This window comes from Dermacentor andersoni, chromosome 2 (genome assembly GCF_023375885.2).
Source record: "Dermacentor andersoni chromosome 2, qqDerAnde1_hic_scaffold, whole genome shotgun sequence".
NCBI lineage: Eukaryota > Metazoa > Arthropoda > Arachnida > Ixodida > Ixodidae > Dermacentor > Dermacentor andersoni.
In genome coordinates, this window is record NC_092815.1 from 55,987,293 (window position 1) to 56,008,418 (window position 21,126).

Consider the following 21,126-nt stretch of genomic DNA (forward strand, 5'->3'; position numbering starts at 1 on the left):
TGCTAGCACATTGTGGTGGCTTGTAATAAATCATTTAAGGACATGCTTCGCAGCTGTACATATTGACAAAAGAAAGATTGCCTACAGGTTGGCTAATGAAGTCAGCTAAAGCTTACTGGGCATATAAAGTACCCCCTGTTGGGTGTGTTTACCTAAATAGCGTCTATATGAAAGGATGTGTCAGGTTGCACCACAGCACTATGTTTTTGGAAATACGTATTCTGTTTCACTAACATTGGATGGCACTTATTTCAGCTTAATTTCAGCATGTTTCAGGTAGAGGATGACGAATTAATTCCAATGAAAAAAAAACAAGTAGGTAATGGTGATGTGAGACTTGTGATTTGCGCCAGGACTGAAATTAATTAAGTTCTTGATTTCAAAGCTTTATTTCTATACTTTCTTTCTTCAGTCAACATATGCATACCGAGACACTTGTTTAAAATAATTCTTCCACTTTTTCTCTCGTGGGCATAGGCCTATGATTCAATCAGCATAAATCTGATAGGGTAAAGCAAAAGTGTAAATGAAAGTCGGAGGTCTCATCATCCGTGGCTCATGTCATCTGTGTGCTTGTCCAATTTCAGGGAGCGGATGTTTGAATCGATAGTAAGCGCTCCCAACATTTATAGCCATTTAAATTGCATTTGTGAAGTCAGTGCCTTTTTTTTTGAAACTTTTTGAAACATGTTGGCCGATGTAACCCTTTTCGCAGCTCAGCAAGATGCAGACAACATCGGTTATGCTCTTACTATTTTGCGTGTCACATGATTTTTGCCGCAATGTTTCTGTGAATCTTCTGTCATTTGACATGTCTTAAAAATCTAACACATATTCATCTTAAATTCAGCTCATGACCTAAATTTTACTTGTGGAACTGCTATTCATTTCAAAAAAAGATTATGCCTCTTTCACTTATTGTTTCTTCTAAACAAATCATTTGGTAATTTTAAAGGCAAATATGCATAATTAGTTAACTTTATGATCCAACAGAAGAATCTTGAAGCTTGCTGGTTGGTTCATCACATACCAAGAATTCAACATAAACGACTTAGTGACAGTAAGGAAACAGAGAGACAAGACAGGCACTGAATTACAAGCGAATTTCATTCAGTAGAAAGCACATTTGTGCACTATATATCTGTGACAATTGAAGAACGCAATGAAGTGTTTGAAGGCTAGAGAAGCAGACGACGAAGTGTGCATGCTAGAATAAAAGTGTGGCATTTCAGAGCACAGCATGCCTCTTGCTTCTGACATCACATACATGTGCATCACCTCACTCTACATGACATCACAAATTTACAGAACTACAAAAAGACACATACTTGATTTCTTTCCCATCAGTTACAGTGATGATGTGCTATTAAAAATGTTTTCTTCTGATTTGATGATAAAATATAGGGCTATGTAAGCTCTAACATTCAAGCCCATTGCTTGCCTGTTCTGAAAGCATGGTCTTGTCAGGTTGCAGTTGAAGTGCTTGCATTGAAAGACAAGGTGCCCTCCAGACTGATTTATTACATTTTTTGACACTCATGCACACACTTATTGAAACATGTTGGCCGATGTAACCCCTTTCACAGCTCAGCAAGATGCAGACAACGTCGGTTATGCTCTTACTATTTTGGGTGTTACATGATTTTTGCCGCAAGGTTTCTGTGTATCTTCTGTCATTGGACATGTCTTAAAAATCTAAAACATATTCATCTAAAATTCAGCTCATGACCTAAATTTTACTTGTGGAACTGCCGTTCATTTCAAAGAAAGTATCCATTCCTACATTTTAGGCTTATCTTTAATGAAATGCATGTCGGTTGAGAATACAAGTCAAGGTCAGGCACGAACATTTTTCCTTGTACTAGCACACACTTTGATTTAGTAAAATGAAGCATCCTTAGATTGCTAATATCGATAAGGTTTGTTGAATCATGGCCTTGTTTGGTGAAAGCCTAGACAAAGACAAGGCGTAGATGTATGCAGTATGTGTTTATATATATATATATATATATATATATATATATATATATATATATAATCTGCGACATTGACTGTGATAAGTGGGACATTAAACTTTCTTTTTTTGACAAACCATTACAGTTTGGCTATTTATACACTAGGCGTGTGCTATTCACTTTAAGATATTTTTTGTGAACTAATGAAGGACACACAGTTTATGTTGTGCGTTCAAGAGTTAAGCTCATGATTCCAGTTCCGAACTGACTGTGATTTTTTTGTGCCTGTCCTTGTCTCCCAGGACCTTGATTCTCGTGGTGCTGTCGGTGACTGCATTTGTGTGTGTCTCCCTGTTTCTCATCTTAGTCCTGGCTGCACAACTCAGGGTAGGCTTAACGGCTTTCCTCTTTTAAATTTTTCTTCTTCTTCCTTCTGAACAAGCTTTTCTCTTGTACTCTAATCTGAAACATCAGTCTAGAGTGCTGTTGTTTATTGTCATGTCATTACTGTAGGAAAACAAATGGTGCATTTTAAACTTGTGTAAATATTTAGCACATGCAAACACAATGAAATGTTAGGCTTTTTTTCTGTGAACTTTCATTTCAGATGGGAATTGAAGGTAACAATGTACTATAATATCTGAATAGACTCATCGTTTGTTTCAGGCAGTATGCAGTATGTAGTAAAATAATATATTTTTAAGTATTCTAGTATGCAAATACAGTCGACTCTCGTTACAACGGACCCTGATAATCCAACAAGAAACGTCCACAATATCCGAGACGCCTCACTTCTAAAATTTTCGTTGTGATGTCTAACAACTTACAGGCGTAGCATCGATTGCGATAGCAAAATTAAGCAAGATAAGCGTGGCAGCAGCAGCAAGCGAATTGTCGATATCCTTGCCTTCCTTGACTACAACCGGGGGGGGGGGGGGTACAGAAGAGCTATCGGCCCCGGGTGCCTGACGACCTAGCTACGCCACTGCGCGCACTTTGTCCACATCGCGCTTTCAAGATACGGCGCCTGCGTGGGCATGTACTCTGTTCACATCGCAGATCGCTTTCAAGATACGGCACCTGCGTGGGCATGTACTCTGTTCACATCGCAGATCGCTTTCAAGATACGGCACCTGCGCGGCCGCGCCCTTAACAGCAGCCACCGGAGTAGAACCTCCCCCTCCCTTTCCCTCGCCTCCCCCCCCATGCCTCGCGCGCTAGAGAAGGCGCACTTCTGCCCCACTTTCCTCCCTCCCTCGCGTGCAAGATATTGAGCCGCGATTGTCGCCCGACCCTCGCAAGTCAGTTGCCAGCCCGTGTCGACACGGCAAAAGTCCGTTTTATACGCCCGATTTTGACAAAAATTGCTGTTAATTTTGTCCGCTGTAGCTGATAGTCCGTTGTAGTGTGGTCCGTTAAAAGTGAACTTTGTTGCATTAGTAAAATAGGTAGAACAAACTAAGGCTGAACCATGGTCTCTTATATCCGAAAGTCTGTTGTACACGGGTTCGTTGTAACGAGCATAGACTGTATTACATCTGCAAAGTCATATTTTTGGTCGCTGTTGTAAAAGTCAGGCCACATACTGTTCAAGTAACATGTGTGCAAAAAATAGTCCTTTCATTTGTTAATTATTTGGAAGAAATGAAGGTTGGAGCAAAGATGGTAGCATTTAAGGAGGTGATTGGTTACGGGTGAGGCATCACCATTTATATACCCATGTTGCTAAACTCACAATTTTTGCACAGTAGGTATCACAATGTGTGAATTGTCATATCGATTATCTTAACGTTATTATTAGTATATAATTTCAATATTGTTAATTACCTATCTAATGTTCTGAGTATCCAACAAGCATTCCTAAATCTTCTTTAAGCAGAGAAAGCCTCCCTTATCTGTGATTTGGTTTGTTGTGGAATAATGCCATAGATGTCTGTGGTCGACAGCAGTTCTAGGATTTTCAAACTTTTTGAGAACAAATCAAGGCTAGATTGCTTTAGCTGTGCAATAACTAGTATATGCAAAGGCTGCTTTAAATTATAACTGTTGTTTAAGTAGTAAAATTAAACCTTAAAAAACCCATTATAAGGATTGCATTGCTAACATCCTTTAATGAAAATAACTTTAGCAATTGTATTGTTGAAGTCTACACTTGCTTAGTTAAACCCTCTACTGTACAACATAACCCCTCCAAATCATCATTGTGCACATTACTGTACATTTAATGTACATTTACTATGACCATTTCTGTAGATATTTGAGGCTTTAAATGAGAAAAAATGAATGCTGTTTGCTGAGACCTCAACATTTCAGCCCCAAGATGCTTTGAATGTTGACTGTAATGCTTGTATGTAGTGTGATGCTCTTATGTACAAAGTAGTCACTGGGTAATGTTAAATTGTATATAACCTTTCCTTCCATAAAACGCTTGATCACATAATTTCACATTTGGCTTCAGCAGATGTATCTGACCTCTCCGATTTCCCAAAACATGCTTTTGATACCTCTGTTACCACAAGCTACTGTTGTACATCATAGTGACATGACTTCGAACTCTTTTTAATGCACCTTCAGAAAACTTCAAAGCAGAGACCAATAACTGTGGTATCACTTAACATACTTATTTATTTATTTATTTATTTATCTACTTATTTATTTATTTATTTACTTATTTATTTATTTATTTACTTATTTATTTATTTATTTAATGTTTCCTTACAGGCCTCGTATGAGGCATTGGGTAAGGGGGGCATCACAGAAGGACTAAGGAAGCATATATGAGGAGTATATAACAAAACATAATATACATACATGCATGTACATACTTTTCTTGTCCATCTCTTTTCTGCAGTGCATCCACTGGGACATCAGCCGTAATTTCGTTCTGCGAATGTTCATCACAATCTTCTCATTGCTGCTCATCTATTCTGTAGCCCAAGTCAACATGGTATTTCACCCTTCTTATGCTTTTTTTTATGCTAAGTCCTAGATAATACAGTCGACTCTTGTTACAACAGACTCTGATAATCCGACAAAAAACGTCAATTTTATCATCCGAAGTCCGTAATATCCGAAACGCCTCACTTCCAAAACTTTTGTCCTGATGTCTAACAATATTGCAAGGAGTGAGTAACGAACATTCAAAGTAAAAAAAAAAAAAAAGTCTCAGTTTCGGCGCAACGTTGAAGCAAGATAAGCGCCGCAGCAGCAACGAGCAAATTGACCTTCGTGCTGTCTCTCGCTTCACGCTTCAACGCTAAATGCCGAAAACACAGCGCACACGAAGCTACCGGCACTGGGAACACTTTGTTCACATCGCAGATCACTTTCAAGATACGGTGGCGGTGTCGTAAGCAGCAGCCGCCGGAGTTGAACTGCTCCTCTCTCTCACCTCCCCCCTGCCCCTCCCTGTGCCTCGCGCGCAATATTGAGCCGCGATCCTAGGCCGACCCTCACAAGTCGGTTGTCAGCCTATGTCGACACGGCAAAAGTACATTTTACTGCAAGTTCTTCTGAAAAGTACATTTTATGCGCCCGATATTGAAAAATATTGCCGCTAATTTCATCCACTGTAGCTGATAGTCTGTTGTAGCGTGGTCCGTTAAAAGTGATCTTCGTTGCATTAATAAAATAGGCAGAATAAACTAAGGCTAAGATATGGTCCGTTATATTCGAAAGTCTGTTGTACCCGGGTCTGTTGTAACGAGCATAGACTGTAGTAAATCATTTATTGATACCTTGATCTTGTGTGCTATAAAAAGTGTATTCTTCTAAAGAATTACTGATTTCTCAAGCAGTTTCATCCATATCAACGCCAATAATAAATAGCTGTTCCTTAGAATACATATTCTTGTGCTATTTTTCTCATGTTTAGCACTCATGTGTTCTCTAAAGCAATGGTTTGAGAACATAACACTCTTTTTTTGCAATAAGCTTTTGAGTTATCATCAGATAAGGGGTAGCTATTTTTATTAACCAGAATCTTCCTCACGTCAGCATAATTGCTGCAAATTTTTAGTTAGTAAAATAGAGCTGGAAGTGTAGTGTTACAATGGTCTTGTGAACTGTTAACTGTGTGTAATGTGCAATGCTGAATGATATATTAATTCTCTATAACTGCACCGTAGGCAGCATATAACAGCAAACTACTCTGGGATAACTTCACCAAAGAGCAACACTGAATCGCTTTATACTGGTAAGGTATTGTTTCAGTAATCTATTTTTATTTGTTTGTTAGGAAAGGGTTGATCACTAGCGATGAAGGTGAAACTTCCTTCTTTTTCAATTTTGCAACAAAACCTCAGTGCTGCTATATCACCATGCCATCGCGGATGTCAAGTTATTTTCTCTGGTGGAGGAAAAGTCCTTGAAACTTGCTAAGTTACGTCTTTTATTATTTTAGAAAAGCTTTACCATTGAACAATTGTCTAGACTTCAGTAGACAATGTCAAAATTCATAACATCATGGCAAGCTGACGCACTAACGTCATGGTGGTGGTGCCATCATTCTTTTGAGTCTTTTCTGGCTTACCAGTACTGCTTTCATGGTAAGAGTGGACGTTTTGCTATCACAGAAACATAATCTCCTAGTATAGTTTAAATTATTGTGTTTTGTCAGTGTCTCTTTAACCCTTTGCAGTCGTGTGTAGGGCTTCTCCCAACACACAAAATATTTGTCCCAGTCAGTTGTTGGGGGGCACTCAATGGGGTGGGGGGGGGGGGGGTGCACATGTTCACGTTTGCTGGTTATTTGGTTTGGTAGCACTGGCGTTCAGGAACTTTTCCAGCTAATCAGTGCACTTGGCAAAGCCTCCAGATAAGGGCAGCACTTTTTTTTTCCTTCTGTGCGCGAAGAAATTTTAGCGCGATTTGCGCCATGAAGTGTCGACAGGATGGCGACGTTTCATGCGCATGCGTTGTGTGAATTAAATGCAGATGAATTCAGTGAATCTCATTTTATTAGTGATTTCATTTTGCATCCAGATGGTCGTCAAAACATCCTCGGATGGGAGAACTTTAGAAGAAAGTGACAATGAAACCTCACAGACCTGCAGTGCAAATCCCGACCTTCACTCAGGGTAGTTTTTTGAGCACTAAGACATAGTGCTCAAGTACCATAGAGATCCTCGGGAATAAATAAATTTTCTGAAATAAGTTGCTTAGCACCCGTTTGTTTACCCGAGTGCTTTTTCTGCGTGGTGTCTAGATGTGCAAAACGGCGCCCGAGTGGAAGAGCCACAAATTGGGTAAAAGCGCATGACTGCAAAGGGTTAAGTGAATGAGCTGGCCCCCATTCTGTCTACTACCTATAGGTCCTATCCTTAAAACATTCAACATGATTTTATGTACCCTTAAAACACATTCTCTATGTCTTGTGGAAACGTAGCTGTAAGCATTGTAGAACAAAGCTTAAGAAAGAAGTACATACCTCTTGTGAATGTGAAGAGCAAGTCAATCAGTGCTTTATAAGTCAGGTGCGAAGACTTTCGTGTCTGTTGTGTGCACCTAGTACTTTTCCTAGCCTAGAAGCTCATCCCCACCCATCGCTAAACCCCCCAACTAATGGTGGTACAAGATGTTCACCTGATGGTCAACTGCTGACTATGCGTGGTGCTAGCAGTTTCAGTGGTGCATGTGATATTAATACAGAAGCAGCACCAGCATCTTCCTTCATTACCTGTGCATTTACTTGCTGACTGGTCCGTGCTACCATTAGGTTGACCTACCGCCACGAAGGAAAGCTGGCTTAATGGTTTTCTCATATGTCTTATTGGTCTGGTTTGGTGGCTTAATAGATAGGTCACAATGGTCTGATAACATTAGAAAGCAAGCTGTGCCTCTCGCCTATGTAAAAGGTGTGTGTCAGTGTTATCGGTGCCTGCTGACGTAGCTAGAATAAATCTGGTTTTCATTTGAGCCTCAAACCTCAAGGCCCCACACTGCCATCTTCTTGTGTCACAGGTGTCGTGTATGGCTGACTGCCACAAGGATGCAAATGAGACGACGGCATTGCCGGCCAGTCCTCACGGTGCGGAGTGGCCGCACCGGTTGTGCCCGCTGCCCCAGTACCTGGTGGTGTGCTGCCTGCTGACGCTGCTGCCTGCCTCAGCCTTCCTGCGCCTACCACTCTTGGTCAAAGTGTTGCTGCTCTGCCCCATGGGCATCGCCTTTCTTGCCCTCGTCGAGATCTCGCATGCACAGGTCTTCTTCTGCTATGACCAAAATGCCCAGTGAGACTCAACCCCTTTGCTCTGCTTCGCTTCTCTTTGCTGTGTGTGCATGTTGAAAGCTTGATTTAGCAGTGTAGTATGAGGTGCCTGGCCATGCGCTAAGCTGTTAATATTGCGCTTTATTTATTTCTCTTTCTGTTCACTGGCAGCCTAATGTCTTTAGCATGGCATACTGTGAATAAATCAAGATTGGGTGAAACTTAATGATTACAGAATACAAGGCAGTATAAATACTGAGCACATGATAAATAAATTGAACACAAAGTTTTGCAGGAACATGTAGATTTGAAGTGAGTAACAGTTGCCAAGGAAGGTAAGCCTCAGGCTGGAACCAACGTTTTAACACTGTTTCAACAAGGGGACCAGTATTCGTCAGGGCAAGCACAATCTCCACGTCGAGACATTGGCTTCAGCCTCAGGCCTCCCTTTTTGGTCACTTTGATCGCAATTAATACTTGGGGCACCTAAGCACAGAGGTTGTGCATTAAGTGATATGATGGCATGTGCGACCACAGTGAAGAAATGAGGATATTTTTGGGAAGCAATTGGGCTTTACCGTATGTTTTTGACGGTTCAGCGTTAAGTACATTGAAAAAAATCAGGTTCTATCTGAAGACAAAGAGGAGGAAGTGGAGTTCATCATCTTATTTAATGTGTAGACCAGATAACCAATGGTCTTATAGAGTAACAGAATGGGAACCAAGCAAAGGTGCTAAGTTGTGGAGGCGAGCCTTGGTTTACATGGAGTGACGAGATTACGAATGATGATGATGTTAACCAAATCAGGTAATGTGGTGTAGCAATTGCTTAATTGCTTGCATTTTTCAGTCATCACCTGTAGCTCTGTCTCATTGTGTGCAGCACATTGGTACCACTGCATGTACTAGCTGTGGTGGGAATCGTCCACATGCTGATGGCCGTGCTCATCCATGGTCGCCAAGTAGAGTGGACAGCTCGCCTCGATTTTCTCTGGAACCTGCAGGTAACAAAGGACGTTTACTATCGCAGAGTCTCATTCTGCTCATTTTCGTTGGCTGTTCCAATGTTACATCCATCATGACAGTGTGTCAGGCTGTGTACATATTTAAAATGTTAATTATTGAAGATCACATGGAGGTATTATGAATATGGAGTACATTACATATACAGGGTCATTTAATAGAGAAAAAAGAATAACTGTCTTTTGTGAAGTGGAACTCTTTCATTTATATTCCAAACTTGATTTTTTTTTTTCACATTTGTCAACAGGTAAATCTTGCTGCAGCTATGTTCCACGGTAATGCTAATCTAATAGCTCTTTTTATGGGACAACAGAGAAAAGATGTAACTAGGAAGCACAAATAGTGAACATGTAAAATATGTATTTTTAAATGTCAGAACTAAACTTTAGCATTGTTGTAGCTTACAACTCATGTCAATCATGTTACAATCATGTCACTATGAAAAACAGCAGTGAGTTTTTTTTTCTTTTTTTTTTGTAACCAGGACAGCTGGTCAGTGTTTCAGACATTTAGAATGAACCAGCATTGGGTAAAAATTGTATTGCACCAACCATTAAGTGTTTCTGGCTGACAATGTTGTAAAATGCCGATACTGTCATCAATCACCTGGGACATTAGACTAGGCTGCATCAAATGTGGTTAATTTGACTGCTTTGATTATTTTAAACTCTTTGCTGTTTGCGTCAAAGGGGATCAGAGCCTCGTCAAAGTGCCTAACAGTGGCTCATTCTCTCGCTCCTTATGTTTTGTATAGCATATGAAACAAACCACACTATACCTATACTTCTTTGCATACCTTTCTAGGCCACTGCGTCAGAAGGCTTTGTTCTGGGTTCCTTGCCTTCACTGAATTCACCCAAGCTGTGCATCATTAATTATAAACACAATTTTATATGCTCTATCAGAGGCCAGACTGGGCACACTGCCTTTAATGGCACGACATGACGTGGTTGTACACATATATAGGCACACCTTCTCTACATCATCATCATCACTCCGTTCCTTACTTGTCCCTATCCTCATTGCAGAGTAGAAGGCTGGAGCATGCTAGCTCTGCCTTTCTGTGTAAAATTTTCCCTCTCGTTCTAGGCCAATGAAGAAAAACAGGAAATGCACGACCTAGAGAGCAGCAATCGAAGAATATTATTCAACCTACTTCCTGCGCACGTGGCAACTCATTTTCTGGACAATCAGCTAAGGAATAACATGGTATGATTATTTAGCTATTAGGTGGTTGCATGCAGTTGATAGGCTACCAGTAAGCTTGTGCTTGGCAATACGTTCTGACATAAAAAATGAAGTGAGATACAGCAGCTTATAATGAGTAGTTAAGGGAATGAGGGGTTTATTACTTTTTCTGTAATAATAATGTTCTTAAAGGTCGCAAAAAATAATTTAAAAAGCTTTTTTCAAATATTTTTTACGTATCTCTAAGGGGCTTAAGTAAGTTGTTTGGTCACTATCATCAAATGTGAAAAGCATCATGCATGGACCTTGTTGCACAACTCCTTTCGTCAATACATTACTTGGCACATTTTGTTCGGCAATTCTGAGTTCTGCCGCTGTAACTGCAAATGCAAATATCTGCTAGAATGATGAATGTTAAACAAAAGCATATCAATGTCCTTGCATTTAGAATGTTTAGGATTTGCCTTCAGTTCACCAACTCTTCATTCACACAGGGAATCAGATGTCTATGTAATGGATTAGGTCTGTACGCAGTCGATTTTACTGCATAAGCAGCTGACTCAAGTTGCTTGTTCTCCAATTGTTTGTCACAAATTTGAGGAGAACATACAGTGATGTCAGCAGAGTGTGCAATGCTGTGTAATCTACAATGGGGGCAAAACACAGCTTGAACAGGCGTGCACATGACTTGAGCATCATATTGTGATAAATGTGGGTGCTCATGGCAGTACTGTAGACACACTACATGTTCGCAAAGAGTGCAGCAGGCTCTGCTTATGCTTTGTTGTCTGATAAGTTTGAACATGTGCCCCAAGGCTGCATGAATTATCCATTCCCAGTAAAAAAAGATTTGAATATCGGGCACTGAAGTTTAGATTACGAGCAGCGGGGAACGTATAAGATGGAAAGTCTTTAGAGTGCACAAGTTAACTTGTCTATGTAGCATGTCAGATAACACTCCATGCTGTTGCAGATGATGCAGTAGAGTCCGTCTCTGCTGCATTCCTTACACCCACCAGCACTGCCCCCAGAGCACCATTAGACATGGTGCGGAGATAAAGCCGCACATTTGCCTGTTCCCAATAAGTCTGGTCTCTGCTGTACTACCACATGTTGTGCACATTGCATCATGAAAAGTGTAGTCACACTCCAGCTGTATTGTCTTCTCACTGTCATTTTTTTATTCCCTGTAAGCTTAGACATGATATTCTTGCTATGCTTCTTTTTTTTCCAGGAGTTGTACCATCAGTCTTACAGCCGTGTAGGTGTCATGTTTGCCTCAATACCAAACTTCCATGAGTTCTACATAGAACTGGATGGCAACAATCAAGGTGTTGAGTGCTTGAGGCTTCTGAATGAGATCATTGCAGAGTTTGACCAGGTAATGTGCCATGTTTTCTGCCTTATATACTAACATCACCTTAAATCGAGATGCAAATATGTGAACTGCAAGATGTACCACATCTCTATTTTCATTTTCGCCAATGTGTGCGACGCTGTTACACTTGATGAAGATTCAATTAAGCCTGGAGTTCTTGGGCTAGTGAGCCTTTATGACGTACTGCTGCATTACATTTTGAAATTACCATGTGCACAGTGCAGGAAATGTGTTCTTGTCTGTAATTTACTATTCACTTTTCTTATACACAACTGATAGTATCTACACAATTGACTTCAATTGGAATCTGTGACCCAAATCACTAAGTAAACTATCAGTGGTGTCACTATGCTTGCCAGGTATATTACATTTGCAGGTACCGTCTGCTCAACATGTTGACTGATGAAATTGATATTTTAACATGATAAAAATACTTTGGTATGCATGAGTTTTATCTTTACTCTTCCCGCGTCAGCTGTGGACCAAACCGAATTAGAGGTGACTGTGGGTTTGCTGCAAAAAACACACGTTATGTGTCTATAGACTTTTGTGCAAGTTGTCTTCTGTCTGATCTGTAGGCAACATTTCTGCACTTCCGTTGAGCAAAAAGGGCTCAAATAAACCAAATTCATTGAAACCAGCGACATCAGAGTGGCGTCATTAGTATTGCAGACACAAAATTCATGGAAGAAAATTTTGCTTTCATTTCATCTCTGAACAAGCACCTTTTTCCCTTTAAAATAATGCTTGTCTTAAACGAGCAATCCAGTAGACTTCCATTAATTCAAAGTTTCTGGTAATTCAACCCTGTCCGACGGCCCCTACCAGCGCCTATGCTTTTCTATGGGCCCAAACTTTGATTATTTTGATCCTAAAAGTGGTTTTCGCCGCATAATTCGAACTTGACCCGTGAACATACCTACCCTATGCCTGACCCCTATGGTGACTCCCAATAGCGGCCCCTTTATTGGCAGCATCTCTATTGTCATCATCTTCACTGGCAGTGTCTTGATAGCACTTAAGGAACAGTGTAAGTCCCGAACATATATGTCATCTTCAGTTGAGAGTGCCTATTTTCGACTTGCCCTAGGAAGATTTTCAAGCAATAACGGTAGCCCATGATGTCCGATTACGGTGGTTACCCTATTTTAATGCACCGGTTTCTTCCTTCTGCTTTCTTTCTTCAGGAAAATTTTTAAAAAGTTTGCGTTTGCAGCAATAATATGCTTTACCGCATAACACGGCTGCATTGCGACGAAGCTGACTTTAGAAAACCGGCCGCCACTGTGCAACACACATTAGACCCTTGGCAATTTTTCTCGCAAAAAAAAAAAAAAACCAGGTGCACATTAGATTTTCAGTTAGTTTAAGAGCTTTATTGTTATCTTCACATTATTTTTCTGCTTTGTACCCATAGAAAGCGGGTGTATGTTTGATTCAGGGGTGTGTTAGAATCAGGGAACTATACTGCCGAATGAATCAGCGGTGTGTTCTGATGTTTTTTTCTGTGTCTATTAATTCGACCTGCCAGATAATTCAATCCATTTAGTCGACCCCTTCAGGATTGAGTTAATGGAAGTCGACTGTACCACTCTGTATTAGGCCTGGCTTGTTGTGAGCGAGCTTGCATACATGCAGGTGTGCGTGCACGTCGGTGCACATTTAAAAACATCTGCTTGATCAGCAAAGGTGTGCGTGTAGTTGCTCCACCTTCTATACTTTTATGTCGTGTGGCCTTGCTACAGTGCTCAATTTGTCTAAGAGTATTCAAAAGGCTTTTACTGTTTCTTTGTTTTGATGGTCATGACAATTGTTTGGGTTTTTCTTAGCTGCTGGATGGTGAACAGTTCCGAGCCATTGACAAGATCAAGACAACTGGCAGTACATATATGGCCGCCATTGGGCTCATGCCTGATGCACGAATCGGGGTGAGCGTGCTTTCTTGACCGTTTGTTTCCTTATTGTATCAACCACATAAATGAGTGGTGTACTAAGTGCAGAAAACAGTGCTGAAAAATTGAATGCGGAGATTTGTCGAGGTGATTTCTTTGGACTTCTTCAGTGTTAGTCACCAGATATTATGATACTGCTGCTAATGTGTGTTGAATAACTGATAAGCCCTATCTTCTTTAGGATGTGACCTGATCTCCTCTTGATGTCTGCCGACAGTTTTCTTCCTGTCATTGCTGCCACATTTTACAGCCTAGTTTTTTGCAACCAGGATCAGCAGAAAATGTAAATGTAAATGCCATAAGTGTCAATGGAAAATGTGCAAAAGTTAACAAAAATGTCCACATGTGTTCGAGGAACCCAAAAAATCATATCGCATCGAAAATTACTCACACACCACGGTGTTCATTAAAGAACCACGGGTGGTCAAAATGAATCTTGGAGGTCCTACACTGCAGCATCTCTTATAAATTCTGTGCTGCTTTGGGATGTTAAGGCACATCACTGCAGCGATCATTCCGGGGTGGCCACAGAACCCGCTAACCCTCCCCTTATCAATCAATCATGAAAGAGTTTCTATGTCAAATGCTGTTTCGTTTAAGGAAGATGGCAGTTGTTTTTATGTCAATGTTCTGTTATATGCAGTTCGACTGTAAATAACACTGTACGTGCACATCATACAGGTACTTGAGAATGAGCAGTAGCTTGCAGCTTGTGAAAGCAGGCACTGTGCATCAAGTTGCACGCAAAGTGATGCTGACCAGTGCCAAAAGTGTCTGGGTTTGGCTTGTACTAATTTGTGTGGCAAAATCTAAGTTTGTCGACATTTTGATTGAAGGTTCACAGCAAGACCTGCATTTGTGAAAATTTCACTGGCACATGTCCTTCCATCATAAGAGTAATTCATACTTGTATGGGCATTGCCAACCCTTGTGCAGGATGACCACGAATCTGGTGCCAGCTACATGAGTACCATGGCAGAGCTTGTGTTCACCATGAAGGACTGCCTTGCTGACATCAATGAGAATTCTTACAACAACTTCATGCTTCGTGTTGGTTAGTCTGATATCTATTTTCTTATCTCAGTGCATTTTCATACCACATCATTGTCATTTAACCACGTCACTGAACAGGCTCTTGGACTGATAGAGTTGTTGGAAAGTAAAGGTCTACTTATTAATATAAGCCGTGCAGGATGTGCAAGCAGTCATCCTCTAGATCCTAATCGTATATTATGACATAACACAGTACAAGCTAGGCATAACAACACTACGTACTTTGATATATCACTTGTGTAGTGATGAATGACATAAAAATAGTCATTTTTCGGATTGGTTCTGCGCACAGGTAAATGATATATAACAGTGTGATTATCTATTGGACTTTGGCTGGAGGTGCCAAATTTTAGCTTTGACAAATAGTATTGTACTTATATATACAGGATGAAACTCTATAATATTGCACAAATCCACAAGGCAGCCAATGTGGACCTGTCGTTTGTTTTCTCATCCTTTCTCACATATTGAGATCTACTTTCTGTAAGCTCACCTACTTCGTATTCAAGAAGTGAAATCTGCCAACCTCACGTAATGGGACTGTCTACAACTCCGATCATGTCCTTAGATTGTGGTAGGAATGACAAGATTGTGTGTCACATTGATGAAAACAACCATGCTTTTATATTCCTTAAACAAGGAATTATATTTTTAATTCGGCCACGAAAATAGCGTGAAAACGACATGTGGAATAGCTTGATGGAGAAGCAGCGTAAACCAAACAATGTACCATCACATGAACTAAAAACCGTGCAAGGAGAGTTTTCTCTCGCTTAGATACATTAATGCAGTACCTGAAATTGCATGTATGCTTCTGCTAACATTCCTTTGCGCCGAAGAGTAGCTTCTTTCTTAGTTTCAGTAAACGTGTCCAAAAGTGGTGCTGCCTTCATGCAGACGCATGGAGTGATGCATGATGGATGGGATGGCTGGATGTTATGAGTGTCCCTTTTGGAACGGGGCGGTGGGTTGCGCCACCAAGCTCTTGCTATTATACTGCCTAATGTCCTACCTAGGTTAAAGAATTAAAAAAAAAAAAAAACTGCGAACTTTCACAACCAAATTTTCTGATCCCCTATTGCGAACTGTGCTTTCGTACGTCTCTGTTTTTTGTTGTTTCCCTACTTTTCTTCCACCAATCCTCCAATCGCCTCTTACTAATGCCTATTGCGGACATGTTTACTTTTCCACTGCTTTTGCTGAACCCAAGGGCTTTAAGGAGGCCAGTGGTGCCTAAATCGACCGCTGGGTAGACGTCTTCACATTCTAATAAAACATGCTCTATTGTTTCCCTAGCTTTACCGCAGCAAGCACATGCTTCTTCTTCCTTCTTATATCTTGCTTTATAGGTGCGTGTTCTAAGGCATCCCGATCTTGCTTCGAAAAGTAATGAGCTTCCCTTTGAGTTATCATAAATTGTTTCTTTCCTGATTTCATTTTTTCCTCTTAAGTAGTTATTCATGGCAGGTTTTTTTTCCATTGCTGCCACCCATGAGATTATTTAAGCCTCTCTGACTTTCCGCTTGATGTCCTTGGATGAGTGGGTCCAGAAGGGCACCCTCTCGACGTGGCAACATGCAACAATGCAAGTAGCATTGTTGGAGTGATGCGAGAGTCTCTCTTTGATGATGTCAAAAGTGCACTGCACTTTTAAAGCATATCAGTGGTGTCACAGTGCCATTGCTTAACCCAATGGCCGCTAGACTGTGGCACAAAAGGCTTGCATTTCAGCAGCAGTGCCAACTGAAAGACACAGACTACACTGACTGCACCTGTAGGAAACACGCAAGATTATGTGACTAAGAAAAAAGAATTAATGACGTATGCAATCGATTACATGCTGAGGGCGGCTATTGGGGTCATAATTTCAGTCTTTAACACAAATTAGCCATTCCTTTGACCAGCATTACCATTGTGTCCAGTAAACGCTGGTGCGTGCATCCGTACACAGTTTTGAGAAGAGGCTACACAGATAAATAAATCCTGTTATAAAAATTTTTACTCGCTTTCTAATGAAACAACTGCACATCTAGACACTTCGAATGGAAGGCTTTCTATTGTGCTATAAGATGGGATTACTTTAAAGAACAGTAGACAGTTCATTTTATGTTTCTCATAAGTGTTTACTAAAGCGTGTTTTGTGACTTGGCTTATTATTAGGTGCTTTCATAAAGTTTGTGTTATTGGTGCCATAAATTTGGGAAGTACAGGCGTACACAATAGGCATCAAAATGAGCGAATGTCTCTCTAGCTTTAGCGGAACATAAAAATTGTGCTTTATATATAGTACTGCAGAACACTACTAGGGCATCAAAACAAGAATGGCAATCTCTATCGGGAACGTTGGTTGAAGCATGAGCAGTGATCTGCTTTTCGCATTTAGAGGGATACAATGCCAAAAAGATTCATGTTGAGCTGGTGGCGGCTTATGGTGACCCACTAGCTCAGCATGAAAGAACTTGTTCGTTGAACAGTTCTATGAGGTGTATGCTTTTATACGCAAAGGACAAATTATCAAGTCCTAGGGGGGGTTAGCCTGTAAGTGTCCACCTAGTGGACATGTCCATTTTGCCTGCTGAAGTTCTGGTTGGCTCGGCTGGAGTACGTATCACAGGAGACAGGTGCTCCCAGTCAATGAGCACTTTTATCAGCAGATGAAATGGAGATGTCCACCATGCGGACACTTGCAGAATATCCCCCCTGCACTCTCATTTATCATTTCCCATCGCCAGCTTAATTATGTACATTGCAGACACTCTCCTGGAGGTCTACAAGTGCTCCTGCCCTGCTTCAACTAATCCAAACCTATGCTGGCCATTTCTGTTGCTTTTGATTGCGTGTCCCTTCCCATGGCATTCGTTTAGTCACTCTAACAGATCATGAGTCATCTGTTTTATGTGTCACATGACCTGCCTAGCTTCATTTCTTCATGTCAACTGGGATATGTTTACTTCCCTTTGGCCCTTCATCCACACTGCTGTCTTTGCATCTCATAATGTTAACATTATCACATCTAATTATTCAACAACACTTACTTCTAATTTTCTCATTCGCTCTCACTCATTCTTTGACTTAAGTCCCACTTGTAACCAACCTCACACGTGTGATGAAATAATTGTTCAAAACAGCTCCCTTTTTGCATCATTATTACACTTGAGTCTCAGTATAACGAAATTCAATATAATGAAATTCGCAATATAACAAAGTATTTCACTTTTTATAACTTTTTGTCAATAGAACACTATGCATTTGGAAGCTCACTATAACAACGTGCGTTTGCACACAATTTCAACAAAATGAAATTTCACTACCGTCGCAAAGGAATACTGAGAAAGTGAAGAACTTCCACGGACGCAAATGGGTTAAATGGGTGAATTGCAAGCTGCTGCTTGCAAACGCACCTCTCAAATCGCACCCCGTGCGACCAGGAGCGACCGCCATGGCATGTTCCATATAAAGTCCAAGTGCGATAAGATCCCATCGCGCTCTGCGCACTGCATGCTTTGCGTGCAAGTGAAAGTGTGAGCCATCTTCCCGCAGGAGCAAGGGAAAGGGGGTGAACGAGCTTGTAGCAACTAGATCAAGCATGTGCAATGGGAGGGAGGGGGATGAAGTGAGGGGCTGGTTGGCGAGCGTCTTTTTTTTATTGCGATGGCAATTATATGGACACTCCAGGTGTATTTCTGCCATCGGTATCGATGTCATTGGGCCTTGTGTGCTATATGTGCGAGTGAGAGCGTACAAGGGTGAACCGGTGATTGCGGCTCAATCTCGTGCGCGCAACAGCCGAAATCATGGAGTGAGTGCACCGCCTTCTGTCACATGCAAGGCTTCGGGGGTAGGGAACTGAGAGGTTGCACATTCGACTCCGGGCGGCCCAGGCGGCCGCACACACTCCCGGCTGGGCCGCTGTATCTTGAGAGCCATCTGCGATGGATGCAGAGTCAGCGTTGCACTGTGTTTTCATGACTTAGTTAATTCGCTCACTGCTGCTTCCGCGTTTTCTCACTGCAGCATTTTGACAGCGAGTTTCCACAGTGATAGAGTGAGATGTGTTTGTTTGCTTGTGGGCACGTGACACCATGCTTGTTAATTTAGTTAGTGTGTGCCTATGTTTACAAGCTCGTACGGCCGATAAAACTACTGTCCTTACTTCATATAGCTGTCCACTAATTTGCTATCGCAATCGATGCTTCGCCTTTCGGGCAAAACTGCGACTTGTTCTATCGCCGTGGTGGCTATATATGAATGTCAGTGCAGCTGAGTGCATAGCAGCCTGCGCACCCTGTTTTAGAATGAATCTGCCACACGTACAAAGAGCGGGCGTTCTGATATGGCGTGACATCATGTGCGCTGTCTTCCTGCGTGTTTGGTACTGGTGGTTGTGTAACATCGAGTTTCAGAGATGCATTGAAGCAAGAGGCAGGTAAAACATTTGCTCCCCGCTGCCAGCTTCCTTCATGATAGGGTCATCCCACTGTGGGCGACACGTCTCTATCAGCCTTTAGAAAAGGAAAAATTATTTTTAGTGCACAAAATGCAGAAAGGAAAGAACAAGGTGACAGGACAGAGCGCATCCATCCTTTTGACACTGTCATCCGCGAGGGCAGAGTGGACGAGAAAGTGTGGCGTGCTTCACTTTGTACCCCCAGTGTGAATATACCATCGACACAGCTTTTTTTTCTCATTCTAGTTTGTTTTTTCCGATTGCCTGATAATGCGGGAAATTTTGCGGTCCCTTCTATTTAAGAAAAATTCATTGGTGACTGTGGTTATTTGCATAAATAGTCGAATTTAAATATAACAAAATTTTGATGCAATGAAGCAAATGGCCGATTTTACCGACTTCGTTTTATGGAGGTTTTAACTGTATATGCTTTTGAATTTTGTAGGGCTCAACATTGGTCCTGTAGTGGCAGGAGTGATTGGAGCCCGCAAGCCACAATATGACATCTGGGGAAACACAGTCAATGTGGCCAGCCGCATGGATTCCACGGGCCTGCCCAATCACACTCAGGTGAATTTGAGTGTCTCAGGAGGTCATTTGCAGCACAGGAGCTTGCAAAAGTGCAAGTTCCACAGAAGTAAAGTTGCGTCCCATTTTTTTACCAAAACAACTGGTGACCAAAAGCATGGCAAAAACGACTGATGAGAGGATATCCATGAGGCATGGATAACCAGAACATTCTGTTTGTATTCTCAAAATTTTCTTTTCTGTAACTAATACTTTATCCATGTTCATTTGCACATGCTGTCCAGACACAGGGTGTCTTGCGTAAATGATATGTCGCACTAGGCTTAAAAACACTGACATCAGTCAGACATAACGCCGCAAGCAACCCAGCTTTATTGCAGCCTGCGTCCGTGTGTTCCGCTGCTCACGTGTGCTGATGACCATGGCAGTGCCGATGAAGGCACGATGAAGATGACGATGAAGTTGGCGATACATCACTTCTCCCCCTCTTACAGGTCCAAGCGTTCAGGAGGCCGTCGCTGTCGGGTCGATCTTCGTAACGGTGGCGGGCTATCCGTCTGGGCCATTTCTGGACTATGTCGCGACGTGATTGGAGTGCTCTGTGCCGAGAAAGAGTCTGAGACAGTTCGACGTCTCACCTGGTCCAAGTGTCGCCGCTGAATTCCTTTCCCGGAATCAACAGTGACCATTCTGGACCCCAGTTGATCTCGCACGACTCCTGGTATCCACCTGCGACGACTTGTTCGGAAATCGCGCATCCAGACTGGGTCACCTGCCTGAACTGGAGACCCTCCAATTCGTGGTTGGATTTCTGGTGACCTTTCATCGGGAGCGATACAGTCCAGCTTTGTTCTTATTTGGTACCCCAATAAGAGTTCCGCCGGCGACTTTCCATCCTTGACGGGCGTTCGGCGATATCGACATAAAACTCGCGCTATGCGTATTTTGAGGTCTATTCCGGGGTTCTTCTTTAGTCCTTCCTTGAGCGTACGCACAGCTCGTTCGGCTAACCCATTCGACTGTGGATGATAAGGGGCTGTTGTGAGTTGTTGCACATTGTTCCGTGCCAGAAACTCACGAAAAACTTTGCCCACAAATTGTGGTCCGTTATCAGAAACAAAGGTTTTTGGAAGGCCGAACCGTGCAAATATTGATCTTAGCGCGTTGGCCGTGGTTTGCGAAGTGGCAGTTTTCATTGGAATGGCTTCCATCCATTTCGTTTCCGAGTCGACGACGACTAAGACCATTTGTCCGTCCAACGGGCCTGCGAAATCTGCGTGCAGCCGGCTCCACCTTTCCCCGGTGGCTGGCCAGGCCAAAGGTATCTGTGCTGGTGGCATCGCTGAAGCCTGCGCACATGTGGAACATGAGTTCACCAGTCGCTCTATGTCGGA

At 41.9% G+C, this 21,126-nt stretch overlaps 1 protein-coding gene across 2 annotated transcripts in view; it reads left to right on the forward strand.

The window, feature by feature from the left end:
- LOC126542272 (adenylate cyclase type 1-like) overlaps window positions 1-21,126 on the forward strand; it is a 255,888-nt gene that overhangs the window by 216,376 nt on the left and 18,386 nt on the right. For both annotated transcript variants that reach the window (XM_050189267.3, XM_050189268.3), the window contains exons 13-21: window positions 2,258-2,342; window positions 4,807-4,902; window positions 7,917-8,185; window positions 9,047-9,167; window positions 10,276-10,395; window positions 11,609-11,755; window positions 13,582-13,680; window positions 14,641-14,758; window positions 19,650-19,774. In XM_050189267.3, the coding sequence (XP_050045224.1) occupies window positions 2,258-2,342; window positions 4,807-4,902; window positions 7,917-8,185; window positions 9,047-9,167; window positions 10,276-10,395; window positions 11,609-11,755; window positions 13,582-13,680; window positions 14,641-14,758; window positions 19,650-19,774 (1,180 nt within the window). The remainder of the gene's footprint in view (window positions 1-2,257; window positions 2,343-4,806; window positions 4,903-7,916; window positions 8,186-9,046; window positions 9,168-10,275; window positions 10,396-11,608; window positions 11,756-13,581; window positions 13,681-14,640; window positions 14,759-19,649; window positions 19,775-21,126) is intronic.